Source organism: Poecile atricapillus, chromosome 6 (assembly GCF_030490865.1).
Source record: "Poecile atricapillus isolate bPoeAtr1 chromosome 6, bPoeAtr1.hap1, whole genome shotgun sequence".
In the NCBI taxonomy this organism is placed as follows: domain Eukaryota; kingdom Metazoa; phylum Chordata; class Aves; order Passeriformes; family Paridae; genus Poecile; species Poecile atricapillus.
This window is the reverse complement of record NC_081254.1, coordinates 33,772,100-33,787,578: the sequence shown is the minus strand read 5'-3', so window position 1 is coordinate 33,787,578 and position 15,479 is coordinate 33,772,100. Positions and strand designations below refer to the sequence as shown.

Below are 15,479 nucleotides of genomic sequence, written 5' to 3'. Positions count from 1 at the left end.
CGCGCTCTTTAAACCGCGCTTAAATCGCGATCGTGCGGCTCTTTGCGCCGCTGCGAGGGGCTGCAGAGGGAGCTCAGTTTCCAGGTGCTGATGTTTCTGGATGTGTTCCTTTGGAACAGGGGCGCCTTACTGGACACACACGGACAAAATGGAGAAGAGGCTCCACGCCGTGCCGGCCGCCAACACCGTCAAGTTCCGCTGCCCGGCCATGGGGAACCCAACGCCGACCATGCGGTGGCTGAAAAACGGGAAGGAGTTTAAGCAGGAGCATCGCATCGGCGGGTACAAGGTGAGGGCTCACCATGGCATTTTGTAATTTCTCTTCTTGACCAAAGCTGTAAAAGAAAAACCCCAAAAAAAACTCCAAACAAAAACCCAAAACAAACAGCCCAAAGCCAACCCTCCTCCCCCTCAAAGAAACCAAAACCAAAAACCCACCAGAAACTTGCTGAAGTCAACAGAAAATCTTTTAATGGCCTTGGATCAAACGTGGAAGCAAAAAGAGGCGGTTGTTTTCTTCTGGGGAAGGGTGGGTGGTTTCTTTGGCGGTTACTGAGCTCTAATTCTATATTTTATTTTTTTTTTTCTGAAATTCAAGCTAAGCTTCTAGCCTAGCTGTACAGCTAAGGATTATTTATAGAGGCGTATTTGGAAAACCAAAGACTGACTTAGCAAAGCAGATTAAGACTGTTTTGCTCTATTCATTTTTGGCTGCATTGCTAAAAACATGACCATCCGCTTTGGTGAGTGCAAGGCAGTTTAATAAAGGAAGCCCTGGAAGTCAAAAGTTATTATTTTCTATAGAGTTTATGGCCTGTGAAACTGAAATGGGAAGAAGAATTTGAGGGAAAGTAGCAGCAATTACTTGGAAGGGTTTGTTTGAATTTTAAGTAGCTTCAGATTAGATGTCTTGCTCTGAGTTGGTGGTTACTGATTAAGAGAGAGTTTTAGGGAGGCCAGCTCGCTCTGTGTGTTGGTGCACGGACCTTTAACCTCCCGGTATCTGCCTAGGTCAGGTCAGAAGTCAGGAATCGGTCATCTGATCCCCCTCCTCCGAGGAACTGGGAATGCGTGACTTGGATGGCAAATTGCTGTTCAAGCATTGCCATTTCTGACTTCCTTTCACCTCTTGTGTGGGTCGTCTCTCAGCGATTTCCTCACGCCCCCGGCTCCTCTCCGAAGAGGAGAAGTTTCTGAGGCAGTCACCTTGTGTCAGGGCTGGAATCCCCAGCCTGGAGCTTGTGCTGAGCTGCTCTGAGCAGTTTGCCATGGTGGTTAGACACAGGTTAGCTGTCTTTGCTAGGCAGAGCTCAGTTCTGAGTCCTGAGGCTGCCCCCCAGTCCCGCACCCCTGCCTTGCCCCCATGGTTGTGGTGTTTTTGGGGGGCTGCCTTGCTTGGGCCATTGCTTTGTCAGCTGTCGATTCAGGTTCTGCTCGGTGCAAAAAAATCTGTTTTCCAGTGCAGAGGAGGACAAGCCTCAGCCTCCTTTCCTCTCTAGCTGGGTTTACTGCAGAAAGTGTCAATTTTTCCAACATTTGTGTTAGCAGAGAGCAGAGCCCAGAAAGCCTCCCCACATGAGCACTAATTATCTAAGTAGACTTTTCCATCTATGTTTGCTTACACCATAAATTTCTGTTGCTTATGAGTGTACACCTGGCAACACCTTCTGCCTTTCATAAGGCTGTGGACTGTTAACGAATTGGCTCCAATTCAGTGGTTTTTGCCCTTCTCAGTGCTTTTTTAAAAAACCAAAAAAGTGCCAATTAAGGGAAAAAAAAACCCCTCAACCAAACTAATCCTGTCTTGGAAAATAATAGTAACTATTCTGGTAGTTACCAGGCTGTTATTTTGAACGCTTTGCATCTGATGAAGGGGAAATGAAGATATCACTTTTGAAGGCCATGAAGGAAAATGTGTGTCTAGAGAGGCAGGATGGAGATACCTGGTGTCTGCTTTGGAGGGGGATCCTTGGTGGGGTAAATCAGCTGGTGTGCAGGTCTGTGTTAGGGAGCTGGGTGAGATCATTTAGAGCTGTGCCCATTAAGTGGCACAAATTAAACTTTTGGTCATGTGTATTAAATGTATGCAATTCCCTAGGTATGCATGTAGTCTGGGAAGGAGCCACAAATGCCTGTTCTTAAAGCCAGCTGGATACATGAAGTCTAATTCTAAATCTTAACTTCTTATATCTCTTTAGTCCAAAGGAAAAAAAAAAAAGAGGGGACACAGCTGAGGATTTCAGAGTTTCTTGTTGCTCAGAAATAGGTTAAATTTTAAATTTTGTTGTACAGTTTACTTACCATTGTCAAATCTACCAAATCCATGTATATTCTATTTTGTGTCATTTTGAACAATCATCTTTGAAGGTAGAAGCTTGTTCCCAGTGAATGGGTGTTAAATAGTGAGGACTCCCAGCTTTGGGAACCTGTCTCCTCAGCCTGTTAGAGGGGCAGGATGAAGTCTCTGTGAGCTCATGCAAAATTATCCTAGAACAGGGAGAGAATTGCATTTTCTCGACACCACTATTGCAATGAACTTTAAATGAAGGAATCCTCAGGAGGGCCTGAGTCTCTCAGTGCTGGCCTGTGCTCAACCAGGCATCACAGCAGCTCGTGATAAATCTTGCACATCAGCTTGTCTTGAGTCTGGGTGTTGCTCTCTGCAAGGCATTCTCCCTGGAGATATTCACAATACTTTGGGATAGAATAGCTGGAACCAAACCTGGCCATATCTGACAGAAGAGACAATCATCCCCTGAAGCCTTTAGGGACAAAGGGAAGGGAAAGAAAACCTGAAGCTTCCCAGTAATCCTTCAGCCACCTCTTTCCTGCTAAGAGCTGAGAAATGCCTTGGTGTATTGTTTTTATCTAAATCAGATAGTGGCCTGTAGCACTTTGTCCCTCACTGGGGAATGTCTTGAGTCAATTTGCACTCAGGCAGGCTAGCAGGAGGGTGTATGTGCTGGCCAAGATAGCTTCCAGGGTGGAATTCCTGCACTGTGACTAATTCTGGGTGGTGAGTTTCAAAACTGATCCTTTTATGATCTTTCAAGATATACCCAACCTCCTTAAAATAAAGAGAACAGGACCAGTTGTTGAATATCTAAATCCTTTTTACTCAGATTTTTTGAAGTGATGATAACTCTTGTTTGTGTCTTTAGAGGCATTTTATGTTTTCTTTGAGTTGATAATCTAAATCCTCTCTGAGACCACAGGAGCCTTTTCTTTCCTGTACACCACCCAGAAAGCAAATGCACTTCTATCAGCTGTTACTGTTTAAGCATTAACACGTGTGTGTGTTTTCACCTATGCATTTGGATAAGCTTCATCACTGCAGTTGTCTTAAACACATTTAAATTCAGCCAGGTAAATACAGAGTATTTACCTGATTTTTGAAAATTTCTGATTATAGGAGCAACTGCACAAGCCTCTGGCCTTTGCCAGGGGTGTTCTGTATTTGTTCTCTTTATCTGAGCAGCACTGTACTGCTGTCTGAAATGTGCTGAAACTGTGCTGCAAAAATGTCTGGACAATTCTGTGGAGAATTGTACTTTGGTTTCTAATCCTTCTTTCCTTTGAATTTAGTTTAAAATGGATCCATTTTTAGCTGAGTGACAACTTTCCATGATGTTGTCTCTTCAGTGAAGACACACATTTTAAGACTGAACAGAACTGTCCACTACTCTTTACAGGATACTCCAAAAGCAAAAAGTTTCTATGAAAAATTCCTTGCCCTTTCCCAGTTCCCTGACCAATATGTCTTGGCATTTTGATTCCAGTTTGTTTCCCACCTCCAAGCTATAACTTAAGGGTGCAGTTTGTATGCATTTGATACTGATAATTCAGTTTTAAAATTGAATCTTTTGGAGAGATTGCTTGGAAGAGTGGTTAAAAGCTTGATGGAGAAGATTTCCCCCCCAGAGAAGCTGTCAGTGATTTGCTGGAAGAGTCCATAATGGGTCAGGAAAAAAAGCTGGACTAAGGGCATTTCATTTAAAAAGGCCACATTACCAAAGCCTGTGTTTCAAGCTGTGTGGGTGCAGGGATGTGGCTGGACTGTTGCATGTCTGGGAATGAAATGTTGAGTTTGGAAATGTTCAGTGAGAGAAGAGGCTGCTCATTCCCAGCAAAGGGGGTTTTTCCTGGTCTTTGCAATGCTGCACTTGTAGCCACAAAGCACTGGAGACAACAATCTCGTTGGATCCAGATCCCTGACATAAATCCATTTGTCTGACAATGTGTCATAACTGCTTTGGACCTCTACAACAGTTGTTTAGCTTAAATCAAAGTGGCTTAAGCTGTTGTTTTGTTATAAAGATATTATCTCTGTCCATGCAGTTACAAGAAGGGAAATTGCACAAATACTTTTTGATCTATTATATCTACTTGCGGCTCTAAGTTAGTTATGTTTTCTTATTGAAAATAAACAATTTCTTGTGTTTTCCTGTCAAATTAATTACCTGAAGCTTGTTTACAATTTTTGTTTTAACTTTTGTGGAACTACGATCTGCTCTTCCTGTTTTTACGGTCAGATTGGTTAAAAACTCTTGCTCTGATTCCGAGAAGAGTGTTTTGACTTGTAATGGCAGAAAGTTCAGGTCACTTTGACCAAGTGTCCTTCAAAATAAATCACAAAGAAGTAAAATACTCAAAATGTGTAGCTGTTGCATTTGTAGTTTACCAACATTTTATGGCAGCAGTTCTTCCTGACCCAGACTTTGACTTTCAGAGTTGTTTAGCAGAAGAAAGAGATGTTGAAATAACACTGATAAACTCTTTCTAGTTCTATAAACTTATTCCTTAGCTCTTCACAGTGTGAAGAAAAATCAATTATATTGATTTTGATGAAATCAGTATAATTGTTTGACCATCAACACGAGGGGCTGAGGAGAGAAGCCCCAAGTTTGGGCTGCAGATTTTGAGGCTATTTCACACATTTCTCTGACGTTAATTTAGCATCTTCTCCTGCTGCTGGAGTCTTGCCCACACTTTGCTTTTCAAAGCCCACATGGCCAGTCATTAACTAATATTATTAGTCCACAACTGGGCAATAATACACATATCCAGCTATTGAGATAATTACTAGCTGGGGGAACTAGGAAAGCCAGGAGCTGCCTATAGAGAGAACTTCTCTTCCAAGCTTTGAACCAAGGACATTTTTACCTCCAGCAAGTGCTCTTGGCATTGGGATGTGGCCCTGTGCAGCTTTTCTTGCTGGATAAGGAACTACAAAATAGTCAGGCACGATGCAGGATTTCATAACTATAGTTGTAATGATGTTTTAAGAATGTATGGTTACTGGAAGTGTCACTGAATGGTCCATAAATTTTTCTGGTGCACAGCACTGAGTTACTGCTTTCCATTTGGCTGATTAAAATGACTGTACCAGACTGTGTTCTATTCCATTTGCTGAAATATGTACTTTGCAGTTGAAGAATTGTACCTTGCAGCTACAGAGAATGTTAAGCTTTCTGAGCACTTTGTCAAAAATGTAATGCTAAAACAAGGAGTTAGTCCATAGCCAGCAGAAGGTCATTTTGGGAGCCAATTTCTGATACAGGAAATATATGTATGTACTGGATGGCTCTGTATCCTTCCAGTACTGGGCTGGATCCTATTTTCTGTGAGAGCAGTGCCAGCCCTCCTTTGGAGTTCAAATGGGAACAGAATCAGTACCTTGAATACATTCTGTCTGAGAGGGATTCTGTGAGACAAGTGTATGTATATCCTTACACTCTGTTTCCATGAGGCCTTTTTTCAGGCATTTTTCATGAGGCAGCATGATTCTAGGATTCATTTCTTTCTTGTGGTACCCCAGAGCAGCAGGTCTGGGGGAGGAATCCCAAACATCACCCCTCAGTTTCTCTAGAACATGAGCTGTGTAATTTTTATTTATGTTTTATAATATAAATATATATTATATAGAAATTATAATAATATATTATTTATTTATAATTATAAATCATAGAGAAATAAATTATTTATATTTATTTAAAATATAGAATATTTATTTTATAATGATAAAATATAGTTTATTTTACTTTATGTATATATATTTAAATAAATAAATATATAAAATATTTTTATATCTTTTATATTTAATTTTATATTTATTAATTCATTTTAAGGAAGGATGGAGACTTAGATGTTAGGGGATCATATCCATCCTGTATTGCTGATGGGTAGTTATTAGCAGGTGGCTGTTTGGAGACAGAGGGGGAGTATCCTGAGGGTGTGCATTCACTTTAGAGTGGATTGGAAAGTAAAGTCCAGTAAGACAACTACTGCTAACTGGTGCCATCCTGGTCAGACTGAGTGTGCACTGGCACCCACAGTGCTTGGAGCAGGTAAATTTACAGCAGAAGGTGTGAAAGCTTTCACTGCCCTGGACCAAGCACAAATCATTTCAGTGTCCAGAGCTATCAAACGAGCACAGAAGAGGCTTTCAGCTGTGAATTACACAAGGTTAATCGTTCAGGGAACAGTTCTTTTGGAAAGGGAGAGGGTAAAACTCTGCTTGAGAAGATCCCAACCTCTCTGGTTCCATCCCCCAGGTCCGTAACCAGCACTGGAGCCTCATCATGGAGAGCGTGGTGCCGTCGGACAAGGGGAACTACACGTGCATCGTGGAGAACCAGTACGGCTCCATCAACCACACCTACCACCTCGATGTGGTTGGTAAGTGAAGCTGCCATGGGCAGGACAGTGGTTTTCACTAATGACTTTCTCTATTAAAGCGTTTAGAACCGAGCCGATACATTCCGCGTTTATTTTGGAGATGATTTCCCGGTACTCTAAAGATAAGATTTCACTGCATGGCTGATTGCTTCATAACTTTTATGTGTTCGTCTGTCTCACTCGTGTCTGTAGGATTAATCTACCCCTGCCTTGGCAAGATGTGTAATATCCATGTGTAATATCCACCCACAAGTATACCATGACGACCAAATAATAAATGCTGGTGCAATTTTAATCATTAGTATTACAATTTAATTATTACTTGTACAATTGTACTAACATAGATCTTAATAACTGCAGTTATGAAAACTGTCAAACAATCCTTTAGAGTCCTGTTATTATAGCTGAATATTTTTATGTTTTTTTTAATGAAAAGCCAGATACTGACTTTGCAGCTAGGGCAGATCTGGAGCTCCAGGAAAGGCAGTTTGCACTCACAGCACTCTAACAGAGATCTGACTGGAGCCTGTTGGGTGGGCTCTGAGCAGTCCCCAAAACACAGGTGATAAAAATTCTGAAGAAGTGTTTTACCTGAGGACAAATTCTAAACAGCTGTGTGAATTTTTAAGTAGTAGCAAAGCTGTGATTACACAAGACTATTAAACACAGGCTTAATAATGTTACCTTATTAATACCTAAATCCCGTTGGCTTTAATATGGCTTACAGATATTTATTTAATTGGTTAGCTAAATTAGAACTTGAAATCTCAGGAACAATTTCTGTTTACCTCAAGTCCTGCTGATTAGCCTGGATGGGTATGAGCAATTTTATTGACTCTGAAGGCATTGCTGTCCAAAATAACCAGTGTGGCTTTTCTTATAGGACCTTTAGGGATCTGAGCCTTGGTTTCTGAAGTATGTCTTGAATGGGCTTTACAGGCTCTGTGAATAGAACTTTTGATCAATCCCTATTGAAAGCAAAAATTAATTTGATTATTGCATGCTATTTTTGACAGACAGCCCAACCCCATCGATTCTTTGTGGAATATCTGACTGTAAGTGTGGGCTTATATGACTTAAATGGCAACAAAAACATTAATTTCCCTGGTTCTTGATTGGTTTTCCATGAGTAAAAACATATCCCTTGCACTGTTTTGGATGGTCTCTAAAAGTAGTGCCTTGTTTTGTCTGAGACCACCTAAATCTGCGGAAACACCCAGATCCAAGAGAAAACAAGTGCCAGCTTTTGGGTGGCACAGAAGGAAGACATTCCCTGTGAAAATGCCAAGGAGAGCTAGACTTTGTGGAGCAGAGGAGGAGAGAGATCCCTTTGTGATGAGGATGCCACCAGACTAAAGCCCCACCACCAGCCCTCCTGCTTTTAAGCCTTCAGAGCCCATGAACCACGCAGCTCACCTGTACTTGAGTTTGGGCATCAACACTGAAAGCAGCGAGGATTTTCCCAGCCTTGGCAATATTTTGTCAGAGAGTGAGCTCTGGGTGTGGTTGAGGTGAGCTGGGTGGCTGGCAAAGCCGTTTTTGTTCGAATACTTGTTTAAACAAAGTTTATGGAGGGAGCAGCAGCAGCTGGGGATGGTTGTTGGTGGTTGTAGTGAGCTGTGTTCTTCATGCTGTGGTTCTCTGCTGGCCACCTCACCCAGGGCTCCTGCAGGGGCTTGCCAGGCTCTAGGCCTGACTCACAACCTTTCCTTGCTGAAATGAAACCGGTTAAAAATTCCCCTTCTCTACCCCCTCTTCGTTTTCCTGTCCCAGCCTGGCGTGTTTCATGTTGACCATAAATTTCTTCACCCATTTTTTTTTTTCCTAGCAAATGTGTTCGTGGATGATGCGGTCACTTGAGCAAATATTTGTCAGAAGCCCTCTCACCTCCTCTCCTGCTTTGAGCCTTTTGAATGTCTTGCATTGAGGAATATTTGCAGAAGTTTATTTTTCCTGGCAGTAAATTATAGTGACCTGCATGAATGAATGGAATGGTAGTAAGGATTATGTCATTTATTTAAATGTCTAGTCCTTTCCTATAGAGAGGCAGAAAAGTAAATAATGAGGTTTTCAAAAGTGATGAGAGGTTTGGGGTGCTGGGTACCCAGCTGATGGCACCCAGAGGACCCTGCTTGTGTCCTGTAAGAAATGAAACCAGAAGTCCAAATATTACTTTTGCAAGTCACAACCTGTGTTTTGGAGTCCTGCATACTTAGTAATTTTACCACTCTTTTTTTTTTTCATTTCATTTGATGAGTTTGAGGGTATAACTGTGAGTCTGTTTGAAAACCTGTGCATGGGAATGTGCACCTTTGGTTGATTTTGAGTGTGAATCTCTCAAGAGATTGGGATTTTCACCTAAAGGGAGGTTGATGTTGGAGTGCTCAGCCATTCCTGTGTGGCTGGAGGCTTGCAGTAATTGTGGAGCATAAAATTGCTGAAGCAGTAAATTAAGGCTGGCCAGAAGGGGAAACTCTGACAGTTTTTCTAGTTGAGACAGTTCTACAGACTTAACTTTATGCCCTTTTTTTGGTTTTCATATGAATTTTCAGTTCCCACAGGGCTGTGGGGAGTTATGAATGTTTGTTTAGAGGCAATTTCATACATAGACCGCATCTTACAAACTTCAGGTCATAATTTTAGGTCATGTTCTGTGTAGAAAACTGTCAGTTGAAAGCCTCTGAAATTACTTTTCCTATATGGTTTAACTGGTTCCAGAGCTGATTAAGTGTAAGTAATAGCAAATGGTATTAAACATGGTTACATATTACACTAACATGAGCATCTGACTATATGGTGTAATGTAGAGAACCCTCTGATTATGTCACAGAGTTGGGAGGTATCCCAGCAAAAATCGTGCCAAATAGTGACACAATGCTAGTTAGGAATATGCCAATAACTTTCCAAACCTTGAGCTCTTTTGACAATTAAAAGCCTGGAGCCAGCAGGGCTGAGAGGTTTCCAGTCAGAATGTAGGTGTGAAGTATTCTCATTTTTACCTTGTAATTACTTGCAAGAACTCTTAAGAGTCAGCTCAGATGGTCTTGTTCAGATTTACAGACCTGGCAAAACCCTTGCACTGAGGTTTTTTTTTTTACAGTGGGAGTAGAAAATATGGAAGAAAAAAGAAGCAGCAAGTCATTGGCAGCCTCTCTATTGCTCAGGATTCTTGTGCACAGTGACTGTGTTAGCAGGGAATGGCCCATTCAAGTTGGCCAGGATGTTCTGTGCTGGACAAAGTTATTCTTTGAATGTTTGGGATATCCCAGTCAATGGCTTTTTCCTTCCTTCTCCATTTCCAAGTGGGGATTGAAGCAGGGCTTTGCTCAGATGTCTTAGGCTGCAGTAGTGGCAAATGGTGGTGACAGAAAACTCCACCAGGATGCTGTGAAAGGGAGACGAGTCAATTTTAGCTTTTTATTAGAGTAGTACCCAGAGGCTTCAATTAATATTGGATACTTATTGTCCAGGGCAACATGCCAGCACACAGTAATTGCTTACAACAGAAATACAGCAAGGCCAGGAGAGGGAAATGTCACTGTCCATTTTAGAGATGAAAACCCGAACTGTGGAGTGATGAAATTTCTTGCCCTGGGTCACACAGGAAGCTGGTGACAGAGCCAAGAAGCAAAGCTGGTCTTTGAATCCTAATCCAGTACCTTAATTAAAAGAATGTTCTTTCCCTTGTACAGTTTAGCCCATCAGCTGGTTTTTTACATGCAGCTGAAGTGCCTTTTCTCCTCTTTTGTATTTAACAGCAGGTAGAAACTTGAGTTTTTATGGTAAGCTTACTAATAGACTAACTCCATTCTCATTACACATGTATAAAACCGTGCAATCTTAAGGGAGAAGGAATGAAAACGATGTGGATTTCGCTTATGAGTTGTATTGTAGTGAATCCGGGTTGCAGGAAGCAACGTGGGAATGCAGCCACTGAGACTTGTATATAATTAGATCACTCTTGGATGGCAATTATTGCTGGAGTACAATTTCAGCAGCAGCAGTTCTGCTTGAGTGTGGAGGAACTAATTGAATTTGGGTTTTAACGGCAGAAGGAAAGAAGGTTACTCCTTGAGCAGTCCTGGTCCAGGTAGCAGTTTCTGTCCTATTTAATGTTGTCATCCAGGGAGACAAAAGATGGTTTGATTTCAGGTGAAGTTTGCCCCATTACCTCATTTACTGGGATTTATAAGCAGCTGCTAAAGCACAACACCTCCACAAAGAATATATGACGACCCTGCTGTTTGCTATTAAAACAAATATGTTGCAAATACAGATTTTTTTCAGAAGCAGCCCTTTGGCAGCCAGGTTAGCAGTACTTTGAGCAGTTCCTAATTTGCCTGATAGCCTTGCCTTTGGCTCTCTGTGCTGAGGAGTGAGCTCCAGGGGTGGCAGAGCACCACGCAGCTGTCCCTTAACAGTAATTCATATTTTCATATAAAACCAGTGTGAGAGTAACTTCTCATCCAGAAAGCATTTTAAATGACTCTCAGTTTAAAGCTTGTGCCTCAGAAATCTCATGTATGAGTGATTTTACTGATGGCAGAAAAACACTTTTATTCTGAACTCTTGGTGGTTTTAGAGTGCTATAGGATACATTTTATTCTTGCTTTTTGCAGCACACTGTTAAAAATCTTTTGAAAATGGAATCGACATTTTGCTGTTGGTACTTCACTGTTTATGTTTCCCTTCATTTAGACAGAAGGAAAAACTTCTGCTTTTGTTTCTAGTCAAGTTTTATTTTTGGACTTTTATGTGCTCTCGCAGTCTCTAGCTGTGAACATGGCATGAGCACATATTTTATTTTTTGTTTTTTAAAGACCCTTTTCCATTTTGTCATTCCCAAATTCATCAAAACATACGGATTGTTTGCTTTCTGCTGAGACTTATTGAAATAAAATTCAGAATTAGTGGGACTCAAGTACAGTTCTTCCCTTAATTTCCAAAGAATTGTTTTTAGGACTCGGGTTACGTACGACAAAGGAGCTGACACCAACTCAATAACATGCCTTGGGTGTTGCATCAGTAATGTCTGGCAGGAGTTAAGGGCAGGTATTGCAACCAAGCCTAAACTTGAGTTTCTGGCAGATGTTCTTGTAGTTGTTGACTGGCTCTTTACGAGGACAAGCTTTGGCTTGATGTCTTCACCCCGGCGCTCGCTGGCGGCGCGGGACAAGATGAGGCAGGGCCAGAAAGCACGAAGGAATCCAGGCTGATGCCTGCCCTCAGGTATCTGCTGAGGCTGAGAGGGAAGATGCTTTTATTTAATGTGCTGATAAGCCCAGAGTGTGGACTTTACACCTGGCACCGGGCTTTTGGCAGGGTGTGCGCATCGCAGGAGGAATTACGCAAATTGTTTAGTGCTGGGGGCTGTGTGGTTTGCTCCTGAAAACAAAGCCCACACTGTGATGCTTCAGCTCAAGGAAAACGAAAGCTTATGGGTTCCCCCCCGCCCCCTTCCTTAATAAGGTAAAAATATTCCAACCCTGTAGTTTTTATAGCATTAAAGCTTCTGATTTCATTGGAGTAGCCTGGCTAAATTACATTTTATGGACAAATACTGGTGTCATTACTTCATCTGCTGGGTGAACAGTGAATTTGTCATGTTTGGAATGCTTCCTGCAGAGTCTGCTGGGGAGGACTGGTCTCCCTGTCCCACTTTCTGTCTTATTATAGCCCCAAGGCAGTTATTTCTCTTTCTTTTGATGAGTGATGAACAGGATATTGTTTCAGTTCTGTTATTATAATTTTTAATCATGCCTTCTAATTTGCGCTCTATCCTACTTGTGGAAGTGCAAGAAGGAATTTGCAGGAGATGTCTGAAGATGCAAACAAAAGCCTGTTGCCTTGTTAATGGCTATTGGCATGTGTCAAAAGCCATACCTGTGCCTAATAAGAGGGGCTTTCTGACCTGATCCAGGCTTTTCTCACAGCTTTATTAGTGAAAAAATGGCAGCATAATTGGCAGTAAACTGCTAAAGCTATGTCTTAAAAATACAAAAAAAAAATCCCAAACCCCAACCTAAAAAAAAATATTATAAATATAGAAAAGTTGTAAATGAACTGTGAGACGGGTTGGATGATGACATATTAAAGACAAACACAAGGTTTGCAATCCAGGAAAAAAAAAAAAGGAAAAAATAAGGGGTGTGAAAGGTAGGAGGGTGAGGAGTCCGGCAGTAGAAAAGCATGGAAGTAGAAAATCAGTAGAAAATCAGTAAAATGTAAAATTCTGTGTTTAATAAAGAAAAAGGTTGCACTTAGAACCTTAGTGTTGGTCTCCTCTCTCTGCTCTGCAGAGCACTGGGTGACCTGACATCCAGAGGTGGCTGTGATTTACAGCTTTTGAGGATTTTAAGCCATTATGTCATCTTTGGATTGCTACTGTTCCCGTGGTGCAGCTTCCACAGCTGTTGTTCCATTTAAACATAAAAAAGGCACATCAAAAAATCAGAGTTTGGTAAACACTTGAATATTGAACTGCTCTGTAAATTTAAGATACTGAAGTTAGTATTTCATATTATTTTATATATATAATATTAATATAATTTGTATTTCAAGTTATAATATTAATTTTTTTTCAGATTGCTCTTTGAAAGGTAGCATGAATATGTTGAAATTTTTGGCTTTTCATGAAGGTAAAACACTGATACTGTCAGAACTTTAGCAAAGGGAAGAACCCAACATGACAGTGTATTAGGTGGAATAAAGTAATTTATCATTTTTACAAGATGCTGATAAAAGTCTAAAATTACATATATTTTTAGGGGGCTTTTAATCACCATCAGAAATAAGGTTATCAAAGCATCAGTTGTTTTGTGTGCTCTGCATTTATAAGTGAATCTCCATGCATTCATTAGTGTTTATACCTGCAGCACTGTTTCTGCTATTCAATTGGATTATGTGCATTATTGAACATCATTTTATGGCAGCAGTTGGTTTCCTTTGATATTTGTGCACCTAGGGTGTTTGTGAGCACACCTACATTTCAGTGAATATTCCAGAAAATGGGTTTTATTGCCCCAACTGCTTTTCAGTGACATTTTCTCAGAAAGCAGCTCTGGCACCTGCTGCTCAGCCAGAGGCTGTTGGTGGTGCTCCCATCTGCTTCCTGGGAAAAGGCAGGAAAAAGGGGGTGCAGGAATGTTGTGGATTATTCCCAACAGGCAACCAAGCTGGTTGGGTTATTCCCAACCCACACAACTCTTGCTTAGCCCTTGCTGTGGGGTGGGGGAGAGAATCAGAAGGGCAGAATTGAGGATTGAGATAATTTATGGGTTGAGGAAGGAGGAGTTTAGTAATTTAAATATAATGGTAATAATGAAAAAGAAAATAAGGAAAAGAGAGAAAAATAAGAAAGTCAAGTGATGCAAATGAAAAACACTTGCTCACCACTGACTGACCAGTGTGCAGCCAGCTCCTGAGTGGCTCCTGGCCAGCACAATTTACACACTGAGTATTTGGTCTGGAGTATCTTTTTGGTCATCTGGGGTCAGCTGTCCTGGCTGTGTCTCCCCCCAGCTCCTTGTGCCCCCAGTATCCCCCTGGCAGGGCAGCACGAGGAGCTGACAGGTCCCTGAGTGTGACCCAACCCATCAGTGTGTTCTCAACATTATTCTCATCCTTAGTCCAGACAGGGCACTGTACCAGTGCTGGGAAGAAAATTACCTACCCCAGCCAGAACCAGGACAAGAGCTGTAGAAAGTTAATAAATCAACTTTGTAGTTCTGGAGCAAGCAAGTTAGTGTCCAAGCCTGGCCAGCCTGTGAACACTGTCTCATCTTGATATTTACTTGGATTTACCCAAATTACTGGAAATACAATGACAAATATGTATGATCAGGGCCTTCCCATGAGCAGCCTTCTTCAGCATCTGGTCCAGCTTTCAGAAGAGTGGATTGTGTGTTGCAGAAGGGAATGTGGTGCTGCTGGAGGGATGTCTCCAAACTTCATCACCAGGGAAGGGAAGCCCAAAGGGCAGAGTGAGGGCTCACAGACACGTCATGAGGCTGAGCCTGGACTGTCCAGCACTGAAATTCTGGCTGCTGGAGCTTCTTTTTGCCCTTAGACCTGCACAGTCGGTATGGTCAGTCAGCTGCTGGTTGGCTGTGTCTGGCAGGGAGCTGGGGAAGGGTGAATTCCACAGTGCTTCCAATAATTTCACACCTGCATTTCTCAATAGAGCAAGTGTGCTGTGTAAGAAAAGGGGGGAGAAGTGTAGAAATGTAAGGAGTGCTTTTAAAGCTTTACATAATCTTTTCCATTTTACTTTAAAGTAAAAAAAAAAACGTAAAGCAGAGCTGTTTTCAGGAAAGGAAATTTGGCGGGTGAGAAATATGTAGTTGGGCCACAATACCAGCAGAAATAATAACTCCCCCCATGTTCTTTATGGCATCACTGGGTGCACTGGGGAGTTAAAGCCACTGCAGCTGGGAGAGGACATCATCCCTGTGGGAGGGATGCTGTTTGCCAGGCATGCAGTAAACCTTTGGCAGAGCCTACTGGAGAGCCCATTCCAGTGCTGCTGGACCCAGCATTGTCTCTGGTTATTATACAGCAGCTGAGTGCTGGGAGCTGTGCACAGTACAAAGGATGATATCTCTGGGTGTAAAAATTAATGCAGTCTCTGGGAACAGCCAGAACAATAAAATTTTACCACTTGTCTGTGAGAAGTCGCAAGCTGTTTTTCATATTCTCTCGTAGCCTCTTTTCTTTTAGGGTACACTGAAAAGAATATCAATGAAAATTGTAGCTTCTCATTGTTCTGTTTCCCATAATTTTTTTCACACTAAAATAAGGCC

The 15,479-nt window shown here is 41.7% G+C and overlaps 1 protein-coding gene across 6 annotated transcripts in view; it reads left to right on the top strand.

Moving 5' to 3' along the window:
* FGFR2 (fibroblast growth factor receptor 2) overlaps positions 1-15,479 on the top strand; it is an 80,783-nt gene that overhangs the window by 27,518 nt on the left and 37,786 nt on the right. For all 6 annotated transcript variants that reach the window (XM_058841543.1, XM_058841542.1, XM_058841541.1 and 3 more), the window contains 2 exons: positions 120-289; positions 6,555-6,678. In XM_058841543.1, coding sequence (XP_058697526.1) covers positions 120-289; positions 6,555-6,678 — 294 coding nt within the window. The remainder of the gene's footprint in view (positions 1-119; positions 290-6,554; positions 6,679-15,479) is intronic.